Here is a 19161-nt window from a genome sequence, read left to right on the forward strand (position 1 = left end):
ATACAATTATTGCAAATTATAGTTTTCTACTGAATTGATCCCAATGTCCTGTGTGATTGAACATTAGGAGCCATCAGGTGTACAGTTGTTTCTGAGAGCATCACAAGCACTGCAGCTCCACTGACCTCTTCATCATATTATGAGCGCAGTATGGTCAGAGGTGGGTGACCTCTAGAGACCACTGGTCAAAATATTTTTATTTTACATTTGCTTAGACTTTAATTCTAACTTTTTCATTACAAATGATAGCAACTTTGAAATTTCTCCCAGCGTGATCCAACACCTAATATCCTGAAGAGCTTCTCGTGAAGTCACTGAATGATTGATCGCTTTCTCAGTCAAGTGATCCTTTTTTAATTAAAATTGGCAACTGTGTTCTTTATCTATATACGCTTGCCTATAGAGAAACTCCACATGAAACTACATATTCAGCTGAGTCACTGTACACTAACTACCAGTGTACACTACCAGTAATCAATTACAAGTATTTAATTGTAAAATGTATCAATTATATACTTCCCTATAATTAGTGACAAAGAAAGGATGTAGTCCTTTCCAGGAAACTTTGTAACAATTTAGTTAAATACCAATACGGGGTAGTTCCTTTCTAAGAAATTCAAATATACTAGGGGAGCCTAAGATACAGCTTTACTCATGACTCAACTTCTGCTTTTTGTCATTTCCCCTCTCATCCACTGTCAGACAAGACAAGAAAGAAGACTGCTTCAGCAAGACAACAATGTGTGGCCAATCCATGTAATAATTTATTATCAGGCATTATATTGCAGTTTAATCTTACTTATTCTTCATTTATTCCTATCCAATCTCAACAACCAACACTATAATCAAGTATTTCTGCTATCCAATATGTCTTTACCATATGGAATTGAAGCAGAGTGAATAACCTGGAATAAACACTGCACAATTCTTTTCACAATAACAGTACAGCAGTTCCTCATACATTTGTATTTGTATTTTCAATATATACACATACATTTCATTTAACTTAAAACAAGTTTCACACAGCAAGACAAGCACAACAACTTCACACAGAAATCAGACAAACTCATTCTTTCATAACATCACAATATTTTTTTACAAATAAAAAAACAAGTTGCAATCATCAGGGGAAAAAAAAGAAAGGTAGTTAGTGAGGAGTTGAAGTTATAAGGAATGATGTGAGCCATGGAGTTGAAGGGAGGAACACTGATTTTTTTCCCAATTTATACACTAGTGGATGATGACGTTTAACCTCTTTACGTAGACTAAATGAAGAGCCGTAGCTGTAATTATGATATTTTTTGTCAATTATCATACCAGCATTGTAAACAAAAAGATGATTCAGTATTACACCCACCCCTCCACCCCTCCACCCCTCCACCCCATAAAGCTGTCACTAAACGAGACCTCACACAAAAACACAAACATTCACTAGAGGGCTCTACTAGGACAGATGGAGTGTTAATGCTCAGGATTTAGTCCATCCTGATCTTCTGATTGGTCATCCTATAGATGATGCTGTCGTATCCAGGGTCCATGTTCCACAGGTTGTAGGAGATGGCAATAACGGCAAGAGCCAGAGCGATCATCAGCCACAGCACAATATTGAAGATCACAGCATACTGGAAGTTGTACTTGTAGGCCAGGTTGTAAGGACTGTCTGGGTTACTCTGCAATAAAATGACAACATCAGAGAGTCAATGCAAAAAAATGTGCAACTTAAATAAGCATAATCATTAATCTGTTTAAATGCATCAAATTTAAATAGCTTTTCTTAAAAGGTGAGTGAGTGCATATAGTCTGTTCCCCATGCCAGTCCTCTGACCTTCTGACCTCTTACACACAGGAAGTGGGTGTGAGAGAAGGAAGGGGGGTCGGGGCAACATCTGATAACACGCATTAACTGGTCAATCAGGACTGTCTCTGCAGGACGCCCACCCCCTTCCCCTTCCCTATTTTATTAGACTGAATGATCAAAGCGTTCCTTGGTTCCAGACCGAAGTCATAAAAACCATGATTGACTAGAACTGGGTTTTATGCTCGACAAAGAAGGGTTAATGGCCGTGCTGCTATAGAGAAGTAGGTTTTTGTTTTATAGTTCAGCATCAGATTTCACCCCTTAATAACGCCACTACAACACTACAGCCAGGGACGGTATGTGATCGGGCTGTAGCTTTAATTATTTTCCCTGCAGTAACTGTGTTTATATTCTTTAAAAGGTGCTTTGTAATATAACACATTAAAGAAGTAGCGTCCCATCCAAGTACTTCACCTCTTCATATACTGCCATTTCCAATTGACTGAAACCATTAGTGGTCTCCCTATTTAGCATTTATAAGTACTATATAAACATTTAATAAATGGTTTATTATGCATGTTGTAAGCACACGTAAGGCCAATTTTGAGTGTTTATTAATGTACAATATTTGTCAACAATTATAACTTCTCCCATGAAGACATTTTATATAATTACAACAACTCCATCTGAGAATGTCCCCTGTCCAAACACCAAAGATTTATCTATTTGCAAAGTACTGAAAGCTTCAAGGAATCATCAGACTTTTTTGGTTTTATTGTGTTACACTGAGATTTGTTTGTAATATCTATTCTGGCTTCACTGACAGAAAGGGTGTGGACCTCACATTTGAGTCATCCATTAGTTTAATGAATTGTTAGTCCCAATGAATAAGTGTATAATTATTCTTTTGGAACAGTCGAGCTAACGTTTAATGTCGGTCTGGTGAACACTTAAAGAGCAGGTCTCAGACTTACAATCTGTTTGGATTCCAAAATCGAACGGGACTTCCTGGTCAAAGGAGCCTCAAAGGTCTTCACTGTCACAACCTCCACTACAGCACTGTTGCCATAGAGACCATACACGTCCTCTCCAAACTATAGTGGGAAAAAAACAAAAACAAAGTGGTTATAGAGGTTAAATCAATGTTTGAGGAGGTTTTCTTGATAATTTCTGTGATCTTATCTTTACCTTCTGCAGGACAGTAGCAAGAATAGCAGTGGCGTCACGGTACTGGGGCGAGTCTTGGCCGTAGACCCGGCTCAGCTCTTCCAGGCCGGACAACTCTAAGGAGTACAGGTCAGGGGAGTGGTCCTTGGCCAAATGCCTGTGTCTCTGCAGCTACAGGGATGACATACAACAAACATCTATGTCACACTGCAAGGAAAACTCACATTTTCAGGAGGAAAAGGAAATTGCTGCAAAACTGGACAACTTACCAGAGCTGTGATATCATGCAGTACTTGGACCTCAGACAAGAAGAGCAAATCAGCCTAGGGAGCAGAACAGTAAAGAAGTAAGACAGGAAAGACTCCTCCTAAAAGTCCTCCACATGATGAAATTCAGGGACATAAATTCAATCACAATCAATGTTTCAATCACTTTAGTGCTAAAAGCCCCAGAGATACTGGTTGATGTTGCTATCTGTTAGAAAAAGTATAGTACTGCTAGAAAGTGACCTCTGCATTTCGGCTGAGTGAGTTGAGGGGCAGAGAAGCCAGCACAGAGCCATCCTGAGAGAGACGGGCACGGATCTGCTGCAAAGTTACTGGTAGATCCTCAAACACAGCGTTGGCTTTACCCAGCATATACAGCCTCTGAGATAAACAACAGACAGATAATAAGAACACATGAGCACCCTAAGAGACATGTCACAAAAGGTAAATATACCGTGTTCAAGCTCAGTGTATTTTCATTACCTCTTCACTAGGGGCCAGCTGCAGCACTACAGGTGTGTCCTCAGCAAACAGAGAATGCACTGTCTCTGCCACACTATCCAAGGTGAAGGGCACCGGCTGGAGGGGAAAAAGATGAGTCGTTGACAAACTAAGCTGACTCATTCAACTTACAGACACACTTTAAGTAATATTGACACCAAGGCATACATTTGATGTACAGAAGTGGTATAATAACCCTTCCCAAAGATTTGTTTCTCTTATCAATGTAAACCAAAGCAGTATAACAGTCTGTCTAACTCACGTTCTCCAGGGGATAAGAAGCCACACTCTGAGGCAGGGCCAGGCTATCCACTCCTCTGACTACCACCAGCACATTTGCCCGGGGACGCTGGAACAACGGACCAGCCTTGAGGCCTGGCCAGGACAGATCCTACACAAATAAACACACATTGTAAAAGCTAGACTAGCACAACCATACAGCCATAGTGAATCATGAGCTACTTCTGCAAAACACATGAATAATAACATCTAAAATTAAAAATGTGGAACATTCTCCAAAATAATAACCTCTTGAACAGAGAAGCCCATGGTTAAAGCCACCAGGTCAGGGATCTTCTCTCCAGAGACAGGCCACTCTCCTTTCTCGAAGGACACAAACTCTGGACTCTGCAGCACTGTTAAGCTGTCTCCATGGACACCTGTGAGGAAAATGGATTTGACGGTCAAACAAAACAGATACATGGAAAAAAACAACAGTGCAGACTTTTCTCTTTTTTTATTGTCCACCATAGAGAAGACTATTGTGGGGATTAATGAATGACAAAGTGAGCTTGGTAACAGTGTTTCTTTTGTGGAACCACTGTACTTTTAACATTTCAACTGGCTCCAAACTATTTGAGACATAACAAAGCATGCTTGTGGGCTCCCCACCTCCCTTCAAATCACATTTTCAATGAGTTCAGAGACTTTCAGCAGATGAATGTGAAGATGGCCTACTGGTGTCAAACTCTGCACATACTTAATTCTGCACAGAGAAGCTCAAACGTAAAAAAAAAAAAAAAAAAAAAAGTAGTAACTACATACCTGTATATTGAAATAGTATGATTACAGATATCTGAATTGAGCATTTAGGCAATTCAGCGTCATCCACTGTTACTACTTAAGGCAAGGCAAGGGAGCTTTATTTATATAGCGCATTTCATACCCAATGGCAACTCAATGTGCTTTACATAAAACAAAGATTTAACAGTAAGAATTGGAAACAAAAAAACATAAAAACATACAATTTGAAAAATAAAAATAATAGTAAAAACATGGTAACACTAAAAAAATTTAATTAATATTAACCAATAATACAAAAAAATGTTATATCTCATTTAAGAATAATAGGAATAACAATAAAAATAATAATAACAACACTCTTTTCTTCCTCAGCTCCTGCTTTGCTACAGTAGGGGTTAATGTAAAGACACTTCTGTCAGTGTAGCTGTACAATGCATTAACACTGTGATGTTAAGACACATCACATGTGGAATACCAGCAGCAGCTTCATCATCTACAGTCTGACTGGACTTCATAGCTCTCAGTATAAATAACCCTTTAGCATTACTAGGCGGTGAATGGAGGCATAAACTCGTGACAGGACGCTGGTGATGAATGTTAAAGAGGAACAGCGTGTCACATGACATACCACTCTTCGGTGAATTAGGAACCAGCTACTAAGAATAAAAATTAGTGCCCTTCTTCTATCAACTTTTTGTGACCTCGACGAATTTCTGAACCTTTTCCTAGGGAGAAAAACCTACAGAGTCATCCTCTCTGCTGTCATTAAGTACTTGCTAAGTGTTAGCAGACTAACGAATGACTCTTCAGCTGTAAACCCGAGTGTTACTGTTAAACCAAGATAATTCAAGGATCCTATACTGCCAGTACAGCAAGATTACATTACATTATATTATAAATTGACCGTCTCCATGAACATATATGACATTATCACAACGAACATAAGAGTATGTCAGTAAGTTAAAGCTACACGGCGATGCTAACGATGTCCTAGCTAGGTTAGCGACCTGTCATCCGCAAATACGATATATGAGCCTGTTATATTAGATTCATGGCACGAGGAGGCTTCTTTCTTAGAAGCGATTTACAAATAATTATCTTTGCACGTTTCTTACCAGTTGTGAGGAGAGAGCAGAGGACAACCGCCGCGGAGATAACAGCCGCCATCCTTCTCCAGCTTGTAAGCGACATCTTTCTCCTTTCTACAGCAGAGATCAGCTGACCTGACGTCACCACGCTCTGCTGCAAAGAACGACGTGAAGAAGAGCATGGATAATACAGCCAGGGTTGGGAAGGAAGGTTACTTTAGAAATTTAATAATTATCCTATTTAAAATGTAAGTAATGTAACTTTCAATTACTTAATCAAAGTGATGTTACTTATTACTTTTGATTACTTTTCAATTAGATTAGATTCATTTTATAACACATGTTTTCAAATGGTAAAGTAAACCCACCAAAATCTAAATTCAGGTGTTTTTCATTAATACTGACATGATGTATAAGTGAGGTTTATCTCTCATTTGTAAATGTATTCAATAGTTCATGTAGATTTTGGCATATAAAATAAGATTGGATATTTTATGAAAAAAGTCAAAAGTCTGGCGTGGTCTTAATTTGAACCAGTTAAGCCCACATATGTTCCAAATAAGGTTCAAATCATGATTCATTTACAAAATTAAAAAATATATTGTTTTCAAATAAATAAGAACAGCAATATATGTGTTCAGTAATGTTAAATACTATAAACGAGGGAAAAACCCTTCTCCTGAGCAAAATGTTAAAGGTCTGACTTCAGATGTTATCCACTTTGTGATCATCAACATTTTCATAAGTAATTGTAATTTAATTACTTTTTTGTAATTCAATTACGTAGTACCATGACATGTAACTAGTTATTCCCCAACACTGAATACATCCATGAGTTAAAGCCATGTGAGAGTCCAGTGTTTAAATAAGAGTGAATTATACCATCTGACCATCATATTTATGTATAGATGTGTGCATGTTTTGATGTATGTAAGATTAGACTTCTGTGTTGTATTGAAATTAATCAAACTAGTTTATATAGCCTAATTGATGTTTTGTTCTATGCATGTTCAATTCAATTCACATGTTATACACATTGTGCAGGCACATACGCAACGAAAATAGGCTTCATCAAGGGGCACACATAGACATATACACATAGTAAGGAACAATATAGTCAAAATATATTGTAATATAATATTGTTAAAATATATTAAAACACACTAAGAAAAATGTCAGCATGTACTAATTAAATATGAGTTAGAGTATTTGTTGTAAGTATTTGTTATGAGAATGGCATTGTAAACATATGGCAGGACAGTGTTCATGGCTTGTGCTATACTTTTATTTAAATAATGTCTGTTGAGTGTTTTTTTAATTCAGAGGATGTCCCTCAGCTATCACAGGTGCTGTTCATGGGACATCCAGAATAAACATGTTTAATTTCATTGTTATGTTGGATTTTCTTCACTAGCCCAACTGAATCTTTTATGGAGTTTTTTAGTTTCAGGACAAATGTGGCAAAAAAAATCTTCTCATTTGGTATGCCACAAACACTCCAATAGAAAGGCTGTTTTCATTAAGGCACCTTCAACACAACACAAGGGAACATTAAGACAGTTTTGCTGCAGTATTGGGCATGGGCTCAAATCTACCTCTAGTTCAAATGTTCATGCTCTTAAAGTACTCAGTCTAAATTGTCTGGTATAAAGTCCTTCAGAGCCTTTATGTGGATGGACAAGCAGTAGCAGAATATAATTATTTTTGCACAGATAAAGTAATTGATATTCTGACAATTTCCACAGTACTTTTAGAAATCTGTCATACGTTATACATCAGTGAATTCACTTTGTATTTTTCTACAACATGTTAAAAAATAGGTACTGAAAAATTCCATGAGCTACAAAATAACTACCAAAATACAGCATGCACACAAACTAAATATTTAGGTACATTAGGTACAATTAGAAGCTTATTGTCAGAGCCAAGCCTTCCTCTCTAAAATTGCATTGTGCTGTTCAGGAAACACGGATGAGAAAAGCTCTTGACGATGACCCTCCTGCACCTCCTCTCTCAGAATATGACATTGACTTCAGCATTTGAGCTGACAGATTGAGGTTTGAGAGGCTGAATTCCCCTTTTCAGCATCTCCGTTAACTGTCCGACAGCTTCTTGTCACTCCATGACCTTTAGCTGGATACCATTCAACCTTTACCTCTCAGCACAGAGAGAGGGAAGCTAAATCTCTGACTCTGCAAAGCTCTTTGAAAACAAGTATTCATGTTGCCCATTTTTAGAAATCTTTTCGACATAAAAAGAAGGTCTTGAAAGCATCCTGGAGCCAGATGATTTTAATCAGCTTTCTCTCTTTCTTCAGAGCTTTTCTCCAGAGATTCATTTATGGCCTGAAGGGCTGGATTGCACATGTCCTTCTGTAAAAGCTCCATTGTCACAGTGTGGATCAACAAAACCCCACTTGAATTTTGGCCCAGCACCCACTCTGCAGAGGTCGGGCAGTTGGGAATTTAGTTTGGAGTCTATCTGCTTTGGTTCAGTCATCATTTTTGTTGAAGCTTGGCCAGATTGTAATGCTGACACACTGCTGTTCATTTTGTGCATTCTTCAGACCTTTTCAGACTGACATGTTTGTGGACAGTAGTCCTCAAAAACCGTTCATGTCCAGGTCATCAGTGCCTCATTGGACACATTGACGTGAAAAAAAAAGATCAAGGGGTTGATCTATACCCTCACAGCAAATTCAGGATGTGATGCAGACCATGGCTGGATTAACCCACTAGGCAGCTATGGGGCAGTCCCCTTGAACCCTCACTCCTCCCACTCTCTGTGCATTGTTTATGTACCCAGTCACCCTCTAAAGCTAGGGGCACCTGGAGCCCAAGATATTAACCAGGGACCCCAGGTTTTGCTGTCTCAGAATAGGTTGTTGTGATTTAATTCAACTGAATTTTTTTCAAAAATGTATCCATGTAAGCACAATGTCAAATGAAAAATAAATCTTTTAAAGTATAAGGCTGGTGGTAATCTATATTTTTTGTGATTGTCCACAATAACTTGGTCATGTGCCAATTTCTTCCCATTGTAGCATAAAAAAAAGCCATAGACAGACACACACACACATATATATATATATATAGAGAGAGAAAGATATTCAAAAAAGTATATATATATATTCAAAAAAGATCGTGGCGCTGTTGTTTTTATGAAACAGAAATAAATTATGTATTGCCTGAGGACTATTTCCAACTGTGGATTTTGTGCAGAGGAGAGTATTTATGGCAGCACCCATGTTTATTGTAATGAAGGAGCATATCACTGACTGCAACAATGTGGTTCAATTGTTTGGTCTTAATAGATTTTGGACAACAATTGAGATCATTGGCTGCAAAAGGAATGAGCTATATAAAGTTTTGGCTTAATATTTGGCTAGACATTTCTTAGGATCAATTCATTGTTGGTTTCAGTCTTTTCATGAAATTTGAATATAGAAAAAATCTCTACACTTATCATTTAAAACTACATTTTGACAAAGGAGTAGATAACCATAATAATAACTGATATTTATCTCTGATATTATGAAAAGGTGGCACTCAGCAAACTTGGGGCTCACTTTTAACCCTGCTTGATGCAGATAAAATGACATATTCAATAATTATGTAATCAGTGTGGCTTTTTAAAATCCTTCTCAAACGTGGGGATTTAATACTGAAGCCCCAATAAATTCACATTCAATGTATAGTTGTGAACACTGGAGGGCGCTGTAAGCTGCAATCCACAAGCTTCACAACACACCAAGACAGCAGCTTGAAGTCGGTGAGTTGTTCCGTCATGACTGCAGATATAAATTGCATGACAACTACAATACAGAAATATTCCAAAAGATGGCAATATAGGATTGTGTTGGTGTTCACATCTCAATGACAAGCAGGAGTTGCATATAAACTAGCAAGAAGATTAAATTTGACAGGCAGCCGACAAGACATTGGCTCTGAAGATGCTAATGAATTCAACACTGACAAAATAAGGAGCAGAACACGTACTTCATCTTGCAGTTTGTATATTTATTTTAAAGCAACTTCTTTTGTAAAATATAAATACAAATTATGAGATATTTTAATTACAAAGTTAAAACAAAAATGAACACACCAAAAATTACTTTACTGCAGTAGCCTCACTGTTATATACAAGCTCTTTGCCAAAGGGTGAATATCAACATTATCTTAAAACTTTATTATACAAACAATTTTGTAGTTTTGCATGTTAAATTACAGACTAAACAGGAAGCACAACTTGAACCAAAAAAAAAAAAGATACAACAAAATAGCCTCTCAGGCTTAAGCCAGTGCTGAAGTCTGAGGAGTGAAAAAAAACACAAAAAAACAGGACATCATGTGCTTCCTATAAACACAAATACCACATTCAATAGCACAGTCTCAGTACTATCCTGTACAGCTACACACATGCACAATGTGCTGCGTGCTCACACGCTCCATCCAGTTGCTGACAACACTCTGTTGTCATACAAAAGCTTTCAGAGGGGAGTCATGAGCAACATCCAAAAGAAAAAAAATCTCTGGATATTGTTTTTAATATATATATATATATTTTATATATTTATTTATTTATTTATACATATATTAATTTATAAAAATAAGACCATTATTAAGTCTATTGAGGCTCAAACTTGATCCTCAGTTAACACAGGAAAATGTTTCAGCAGCCTGGTCAGCCAGCAGGTCAGTCCATCTGTACAGTGCACCAGTGCTGGTCCAGATCGAGGCCGAAGTACGGGTCAGGCTAAGGCATATCATCATGACCCCGGGTTGATTCTCGGTAAGGATCAAGGTCAGTGTTTAGCTGGTCCAGGAGTCAGGATGAGCCCAACTTGCCCAACAGCCTTGATTTTGTCCTTCAGTTTGTCCCTCGAGTGCTCCCAGCGGTCGTCCAGACACTCCAGCGTGGAGCCCAGCATCGCGGCCAGCTCGGCACTGTCTTCAACCAGATCTAGCAGCTCCTTGCTGTCCGGTTGGAAGCTCTCCAGCTCCTCCGGGCAGGAGAAGAGCTGCGACAAAGACGCTTGCCGGTAAAACTCCGCCTCAGCCACCGTTACTACCTCCATGTGTGGGAAGGCCTGTCGGAAGCCACGAGCTGACATCCGCAGCCGGCGGAGAACATCAGACAGCAGCAGCCAGTTCCTTGGCCTAAAAGAGAAAATCAATCAGTGTTAAAGAATAAGAGCCAACAGACAGGCAGACGCAAATACGTAAAAAGGTGCGTGTGTTCTTGTGACAAAAGCTCACCCCTGGGAGAGGGACACCTGGATGTTGTAGCAAGGCAGCAGAGGTCGATCAGAGAACTCAAATTCGAACACCTCTCTTTTGTCATCGTCGTCATCATCATCTGGGCCTGGGGGATCAGCCAGGATGTCATAAACACCGCCTTCTTCGCCACACTCTGAAACCAAACAAAAAAAAATTGGTTCATTTTAATGAGCATTCACATTATCATAAAAGATGCAGAAATGTAAACAATAAAAGTCTGACATGGAAACATTTCACTCTGAGCTCGATGGCAAAGGAGATGAAAAATAAAGACTTTAAAAAGGCACTAAAATCCACACACACAAACACACACACACACACGATGCTGATCAGTACTCACCACATACAGCGCTGCCATAGAATTCCCAATAAAGCCCTGGGTCATCGTCTGAGCGGCCCTGAAGGTCAGCAAAATAATCTATGGAGAGAGGAGAGGAGCGAAGCATGTTATTCAAGAGCCGGAGCCCAGGGGACACGCAACGAGGCAAATACAATTGCCCTTGGAGACTACAGCAGAAAAAAATGAATAAAGAGCACAGAAAAATAGAGGAGGAGGAGGAGGAGGGGCTGTGTCAAGAGAGAAAAGAGAAACAAACAGAGCAAATGTTTTTTTGGGGTGGTGGTGGGGGGCGGGGGGGCTGATGGTCAGGGGCCAGCGGCTGTACCACGGGGGAGGAGAGCGACTGTCTCCGCTGGGTTAGAGCTGGCTCTGTTCAGACCAGGGCTACAGACGGCTGCCAGGAATCAAACAAGAACCACACACAGTTGCTGCGTGCGCTTGCTCACTCACACTCACACACACTCACACATAAACACACTCTCTCTCTCTCACACTCACACTCACACACACACACACACACACACACACACACACACACACACACACACACACACACACACACACACACACACACACACACACACACACACACACACACACACAGAGCAAGCTGGAAACAAACAAGCAGAGGGAGCTGGATAAGCACACACAGCGAGAGCAAAGTGTGTATTCAGCGCGCACGAGCACACACACACAAACACACATTCGCAGAGTGAGAGCCGGGCTTTGTGCCAGTGCTGAGGCGTGGGGCGTCTGGCGTGTGTTTGGAGGGATTAACGGCCTCCAGATGAGTGGGACCAGGTGGAGGGAGGGCAGCAATCGCTCGCTCTCACTCATTTTCTCCGGTGCTCCATCTCCCTCTCTCCCCCGCTCTGTCAATCTAGCAGGCATCGATCTATCCATCTACGCTCTTTTCAAAATTCAACACCATCTTTCCAGCTGTCTACATATGAATCTCCCGTTCGCACTAAACCTGCTCACCCTTCTGACGACCGTGAACTTACACCTGTTCGTTTCCCGCGTGTGTCTCAGGTGATTGGTTTTAAGTATTTAGCCGTTTGTGTGATATAGCCGGCTTTGGAGGAAGTGTGTGTGTGTGTGTCTGTGTACTCAAGTGCATGCTTTCCATAACACAGACTCATTTGTGTTGTCCTGACTTCACTGCAAACATTTAGACGAAGCCCCCTTAACATACACACCCCAAACACAGGACGGCGTCAGACCCGTAGCGTGGCAGCCTTGTGAAAAGACACACTCAAACGCTCATACACACATGCATACAAAAGCAGAGTCTCCAGCCAGAGCGAAGCCCATTTCCTCACGTACGCTGAGCAAACACAGTTGGCGTTGCTAAGTAACCAGATAGAGGAGCTCAGAGGCAACAGCACGCACCCCGGCGGGCTGAAACTCCCTGTCTAACAGGTGGTTGGGAGGGGGGAGTGGGGGGATGGGGGGGTGGGTGCCGGAGGGAGAATGGGATGACGGAGAGTGACATGTCTAGCGGCGGTGGGGAGGTGGAGGATGAGGATTTACGAAGAGGGACTCATACCAACAGGTTGCACAGAGGTCACAGCGTTGAAAGAACAGAACGGTGAACGAGCCAAGCATTGGGGGCTTTTTGGAAACTGGATGTTGCTGACTGACTGACTCAACAGTTTACTCTTGCCCCTTTTCAGTATCCACTCACTAGCATACCTGCTGTCTAGAAAAGCCTTTTATCTCCTAGACTTTTCATTTACTGCTTTTCTAAAAAATTACAATGTCATAATTTGAATATTAAGGTTTTAACTACAAACGTTCTGGCCTTTGCATTACAGTTTGTCTGCACTGGGGGTGGAACTTTTACTACTGCTATACTTATTGCAAAAGAGTGAATTATAAATGTGAGGCATTAAAAACAGCAATTATCAGGTGATGTTTAGAGGTTTTTGTGTAACCTACAGTGTGTTTAGATTTGAAACTTGGCGTTTACTATACAAGCCTGTTGAAGGTCTATTTTTAAACTCGACAAACCATCCATCCTAATCCATGAATCCTGCATGTGATTGCTGTTTTTGAGTACAGCAGATGTATTATTCCAATTTTCGGATAATTACAAATTAATACTATTTCGGATGGACATCATTTCCTAAGGAACATCTGACTCATGTCTTCTAGTCTTCACTTTTTTATAGTCAGGAAATCATTTTTAACTTAACTGTTTCTGCTTGATAAGGCTCAGTTCAGAGGCTGAATGAGACGACTGGAGCTGAGAAGAAACTGTCCTGAGTAATTATGTGAGAGCTCACAAAAATGCAGATTTATACTCTAGTCTTTGAACGTTTCCACAGGGGGTGGGGTGAGGACAGGGGCTATAACTCGTGACCTCTGTATTTGTTAATCCCTGGCACTGCGCATGAACTCTTCTAAACAGCGTCTATGACTGTAATTAAACCCATTTGGGATCTTACCCATGAGGAAGCGCTCCATGCTGTCACTGTGGGTCATCTTGAGAAGGCCACGGCCGGAATATGTTGCCAAGGTAGGGTCAGCTCCGTAGGACAGCAAGACTCGCACCACGTCCAGGTGGTCATTCTCCACGGCATCGTGAATTGGTCTGAACACACACAAGCCAGAAATGTAAATGTGCAGTTCGTAGTATGGAGTAACTGATACTTTGAAAACTGACTGCTTCTTTTTTTGTGTTTCTCAATTTTTAGATTTCATAAACACTATGTTCTCCTGTATAGAAAGTCAGACGTTGCTATTCCCAGTGAGCCCCAAAGTATTTCTCCATGTCCACTTCAATTCAGAGTTTCACTGATGAGAATCAATGCCTTGTGGATGATACTTTAAATGGCAGCACCTGTCATTCACTGAAACTCAATGTATTGTACCATAAAACATTTTTCCCTTTTAAGATTTCCCCTAAACTCTATCCTCGTGGGAAAAAAGATAAAATGTAATTTATACATTTATAAGCTTGTTAGCCTTATTAGCAATGATCTCACCTAAATCTGGAAATAGTTTAATAAAAGCTAAACTGCTACACAATACACTTTTAAGACCTGTGCACAAGTCCCTGGAACAGACCCCCAACTGTAAGTTTTACAGTTTAACACAACAATGAAAGCACCAGCCTTTTTCCATTTAAAACTGCAGCTAATGTGTCAAATTGCTGTTGTTGCCAAGAAAACATAAAAAGAAATCACAGATATTTTGTTATGAGCAAACCTAAGTCATGAACACTGATGACTAATTCCTGACTTGCCCCTTAACAAATTGCCACATGTTTGCTCCGTGCGTAGTTGTGTTTATGTAAGCAAAAGTTCCTGCGGTTGTGCGTGCGTAAGAAAGAGTGTGTTTATTTACCTGGTACCATCCTGTGCGCTGCAGTTGATGTCGGCCCCGTAATCCAACAGGTGTTGGACTATGCTGAGCCAGCCCCGGGCGCATGCCTCATGGAGAGCACAGTAACCGGCGTAGTCTCTGTGGTTCACCTCACATACTCTGTTCTCCAGACAGTACAGCACTACCTCCTATAGAGAGCCAACACAGAGGGACGAATGTTTAGTGTGTGAGATTGTGAGATTGTGTGTGTGTGTGTGTGTGTGTATGGATGGATGTGTGGGGACAACCCAAGCAATACAAGACCAAAAACACAAGTCAGACAGAGCAGACTCATACGCAAACAGTTGTTCCCTTTACAGTTCCTGTGGGAGAAAAATTAGGAAAAGGAGGAACTGAGTGTGTTCCTGTGCTGGAGACACACACAGACACACTCGCACACACACACACTCGCACACAAATGCTCCATAATACTGGAGCTGGCGCCAAAACACATTGAGGAGACCAAGTGTGACTCAACTGTATTTAGCCTGCCAGATTGCACTTGTGCACGTATTTGTGTGCGCGCCATGGTTGGGCCTGGACGTCAGTGTGGCAGCCAGTTACGATGGTTGGGCTCTGAACACAGCATAATGGAAGTGGAACAAAGAGATTTGATAGAGGTGCTCAAGAGCTGGAAGCGTTTTCTCTGGTCTAGGGCTGTGACAGTTGGGGATCCAGCACTAAGTAGTCAGACTGGTTTTTATTGGACTGGAGCGGCGTCTGCTGCTACTAAACAGAGAGCAAGCAGAGATAGAGAGCAGCCCTACGGTGTGTTGATATGGGGGTATGCCCGAGTCTGACAAGTGTGCGTTTCAACACTGTGGGTATGTGTTTGTATCTGTTCCGATATGCAACTTGGCATGAGTATTTGCAGACCAATGAACAAACAAATAGAAATCAAACACATTTTTCTATATTTTACTATATATATGCATTTCTGTGTGTGTGCAAGACTCGTACACTTAGGACAGTGCATGAGTGTGTCTAACAGTCATGTGCCAAGAGCTGCTCATCTGAACCTGGGGAATGACTCCAAACTTCCATTTCTATGCTAATTCTAGCCCTCCGTCTTGTCCAAGTGTTTATTTCTCTCTCACCCTCTCTCCGTTTTAGCACAGGGCGGAGAGGGAGGAAAGGAGAAGGGAAGGCAAATGATGGAGAGAAACAGACTGACAGAGGGATGAGCAGAGGGCTAGAGAGGGCGGAAGAAGGGAAGAAGGGAGAGGCAACACCCCAACAGATGACTGATAAACGAATCTGTGGATGAAATTTGTCGGGGCTGTCCTCTGGGCTGCAGCTGACAATAACAAGAGATGAAAGGGTGGGGTGCAGTGGGTGGTAGTGTGAAGTGCAAAAGGGGAGAGGGGGGTAGGGTGGTGGTGGTGGTGGTGGTGATAGGAGTGATACAGAGGACGATCTGAGCCAGGGAGGAAGGAAAGACAATGATGAAAGAGGGAGAAGAGGAAAACACGATTGAGAGAAAAGAAGTGAGCAAGTGTGAGCAAGAAGAAGTGCAAGAGAAAAAGAGAAGGGGAGGAGGAGTGTGTGTGTGTGTGTGTATGTGTGTGTGTTGGGGGGATGGGGATGATTGTGTGGGGGGGGCTCCAACTGGTTTTCGCTCGTTGCCAGCACTCTGTTTGCCTGCTGGAGAGAGATTCAGGAGCGCTGTGCCGAAGCTCCCTCTGGGGGATTCCACTAGCTGTGTGTGTGTGTGTGTGTGTGTGTGTGTGTGTGTGTGCGTGCGCGTGTATGTATGCGAGCGAATGAGAGCAAGTGCTAGAGAGACTGACGGGTAGAGAGTGTTGATATGCAGCATGCCTACGAGTATGTGTGTGTGTGCGCACATGTGTATTTTTGTGCCACTGACGAGTTCGTGTGTGTGTGTGTGGCTGTGGAGGAGGTGTAGCGCTAAACCTCCGGAGCCGTGTTTAATATCGCTGGGAGAGAGCGAGGAGCTTAGCACGAGAGCCCCGGCTTCCCGCCAGACACACTCACTCACACACATACACACACACACAGACACTCCTCCGCAGTAAAATGAGACACTGCCCCCCCTCCTCTCTCTAGCTCTCTCCCTCCGTCCTCTAATCTCCCTCTCTAGAATGCTTCCCTGCGCTCGCCTGCAATCAATGCATCACTCAGACATTTAACCCCTTGCAGTGCTGCCTTGTGTGCTCCTTGCATACCATACTATTTAAAAAAAAAATATATATATATATAGTATAGTATGCATACACATACACAAATATACACACACACAAATATACATACATACATACATACATACATACAAATATATACATACACACAAATATACATATGTACGCATTATCACGGGTGGCTTTCCCTGTGCGATGATGAGCCAGCAGTCCAAGCTGTACAGTTTAGTGCTTGCCTAAACAAGTGAACCATGTGCGAAAGAGGCAGCCTCCTTCTTGAATGGCTGTGCTGGGGCAACAGAGGATAATCTCGCACTGTTAATTAATCTGACACTGATGCACAAACAAGCTTTTAGCAAACTTATGAATAAAGACACTTAGAGAGATAATATGTGTAATATACATTCATAATAAATACTCAATCGGTAACCTACTATAATCCTCATCAACTACATACAAACCAAATAATAAACTAAAGTACCAGTTAATAGACAATTAGTTAGAATGTTTAATTAAAGGGAATGTATTTTATTGTCCAATTTGACCCATCTGACTGTAGACCATGCCATGTTTCTTTTGGATAGCACATACCTGCGTAGCAGGGTTATATAGGCTACAATTAAATGATTACAGCTAATTATGATAGATTTCCCTCAGTTTTGGACTCTGTACCTCTGTCAAGCCACTAGGGAGAGCACTGCGTTGTAGGATCACATGATGCTAACACTAAAGTGACTCTTTGTATTGGAATATAAGTTATAGGGACCAATAAAATGTGATGAGTATCAAGTAGCCCTAGCAATAAATTATCGTTATCTCATTCATGCGTACGGGTAAGCAACCAGAAGTCAGCATGCAAGAGGAAGTCTTTAACATGCATTCTCTTAACAGGCTTTGCTGGAGAAGGACTCTAGTGTGTGTGCTAACCCCGACACACTTTTTCCACAAGTGGGACTTTCAGGATGAACGGGGAGCCATCTTGTAGCACTTTTAATGCATTCATGGTCTCCTTTCCATCAAACATCAGCACTGTCAAGTTTATTGGTCAATGTCATCAGTTTTGTTGTCAAAGTTCACCCAGGTTAAACCCTACAAGAAAAGTCACTGCAGATTTACTTCCCCTCTTTAGAAGCAGCAATTCCATAATTCTGTGATCACAGATGCTGGTCTGCCTGGGTACTTAAAATGCAATCCAGTTTTTCTATTTGCTTGGATCATACATAGATTTGAGAAGGAAAAATCAGAAGTGATTCATGTGAGGAGAATAAATGACAGATTGCACCTTTATCTGAGCTTTCAATGGGCAGAACTGAGGGGCCCCAAGCCCCGGCACGAGAGGGAGAGGGATGAAGACATCCGCAGAATCTCTCCCTCATTACCATTTCAAATGCTCAGAGAGCGAGTCAGACGAGGGAGAGTGAGAGAATAAAAGGGGAGCGAGGGAGGGAAGAAGAGCGAGAGAGTGGGCTTTCATGTGCAGAGGCACGGATCGCAAAACTAAACGAACATGAAATATGCACAGTGTCGGCCGGGCATCGGGAATGGCAAAGAATAGTGCGCATGTGAAATTACATGCTTGTGTGTGTGTGCGTGCACAAGGCCATTCTGCACTCGCATATGCAGGCCTGCACACGCAAAGGTGCCTGTGCATGTACTTTACTGGGTAACATTTGGGTGTTTCCCCGTGCGCGTTTCGGTGTGTCTGAGTGTGGGTTCATACGGTAGAATGTGAGTTGTGTGTGTGCGCATGAGGTGATTATGAATTTGCATGTGCAGGTCTGTGTGGGTGGGCGATAGCGGCAAGTGCGGTGTCGTCGCTCTGTGCAGCATATGGAGAAGAACACGTCAGGATGCCTGTGCGTGTGCTTACTGGGTCATAACTTGTATTTCTGTTTGTGTGTTTCTGTGTGTGTGTGTGTGTGTGTGCGTGTATGTGTGTGTGCGTGCGTGCTTGTTCGTAATCAGCATGTGAGCCGCGTGTGCGTGCCTCTGTCTCTCAGGCCCTCATATCTCTCTGCCTGTGTGTGATAAGCCCAGAGCTTGCGGCGCTAAAACACCAGCGTGAGACAAGCGCTCTGTGCGTCTACAGGCTTGTATGCGAGAGCGTGAGTGTGTGACTGTGTGTGTGTGTGTGTGAGGCAGTATGCATAAATTGGTGTGTCTCTCTTCGC

At 41.7% G+C, this 19161-nt stretch overlaps 2 protein-coding genes across 7 annotated transcripts in view; both read right to left on the bottom strand.

The window, feature by feature from the left end:
* Positions 1–742: 742 nt before the first annotated feature.
* Positions 743–5951, bottom strand: atp6ap2 (ATPase H+ transporting accessory protein 2). Its single transcript, XM_053328512.1, has 9 exons — positions 5871–5951; positions 4261–4391; positions 3995–4123; positions 3715–3810; positions 3475–3612; positions 3235–3288; positions 2987–3136; positions 2773–2892; positions 743–1670 (listed from the first exon to the last, which is right to left on the bottom strand). The coding sequence occupies exons 1-9, from the start codon at positions 5944–5946 to the stop codon at positions 1476–1478; spliced, it is 1089 nt and encodes a 362-aa protein (XP_053184487.1). The 5' UTR covers positions 5947–5951; the 3' UTR covers positions 743–1475.
* A 3890-nt stretch (positions 5952–9841) lies between these two features.
* LOC128367518 (BCL-6 corepressor-like) overlaps positions 9842–19161 on the bottom strand; it is a 102380-nt gene continuing 93060 nt past the window's right edge. For all 6 annotated transcript variants that reach the window (XM_053328088.1, XM_053328090.1, XM_053328087.1 and 3 more), the window contains 5 exons: positions 14814–14980; positions 13913–14058; positions 11463–11540; positions 11102–11255; positions 9842–11002 (listed from right to left, as the gene is read on the bottom strand). In XM_053328088.1, coding sequence (XP_053184063.1) covers positions 10648–11002; positions 11102–11255; positions 11463–11540; positions 13913–14058; positions 14814–14980 — 900 coding nt within the window. In that variant the 3' untranslated portion in view covers positions 9842–10647. The remainder of the gene's footprint in view (positions 11003–11101; positions 11256–11462; positions 11541–13912; positions 14059–14813; positions 14981–19161) is intronic.

This window comes from Scomber japonicus, chromosome 11 (genome assembly GCF_027409825.1).
Source record: "Scomber japonicus isolate fScoJap1 chromosome 11, fScoJap1.pri, whole genome shotgun sequence".
NCBI lineage: Eukaryota > Metazoa > Chordata > Actinopteri > Scombriformes > Scombridae > Scomber > Scomber japonicus.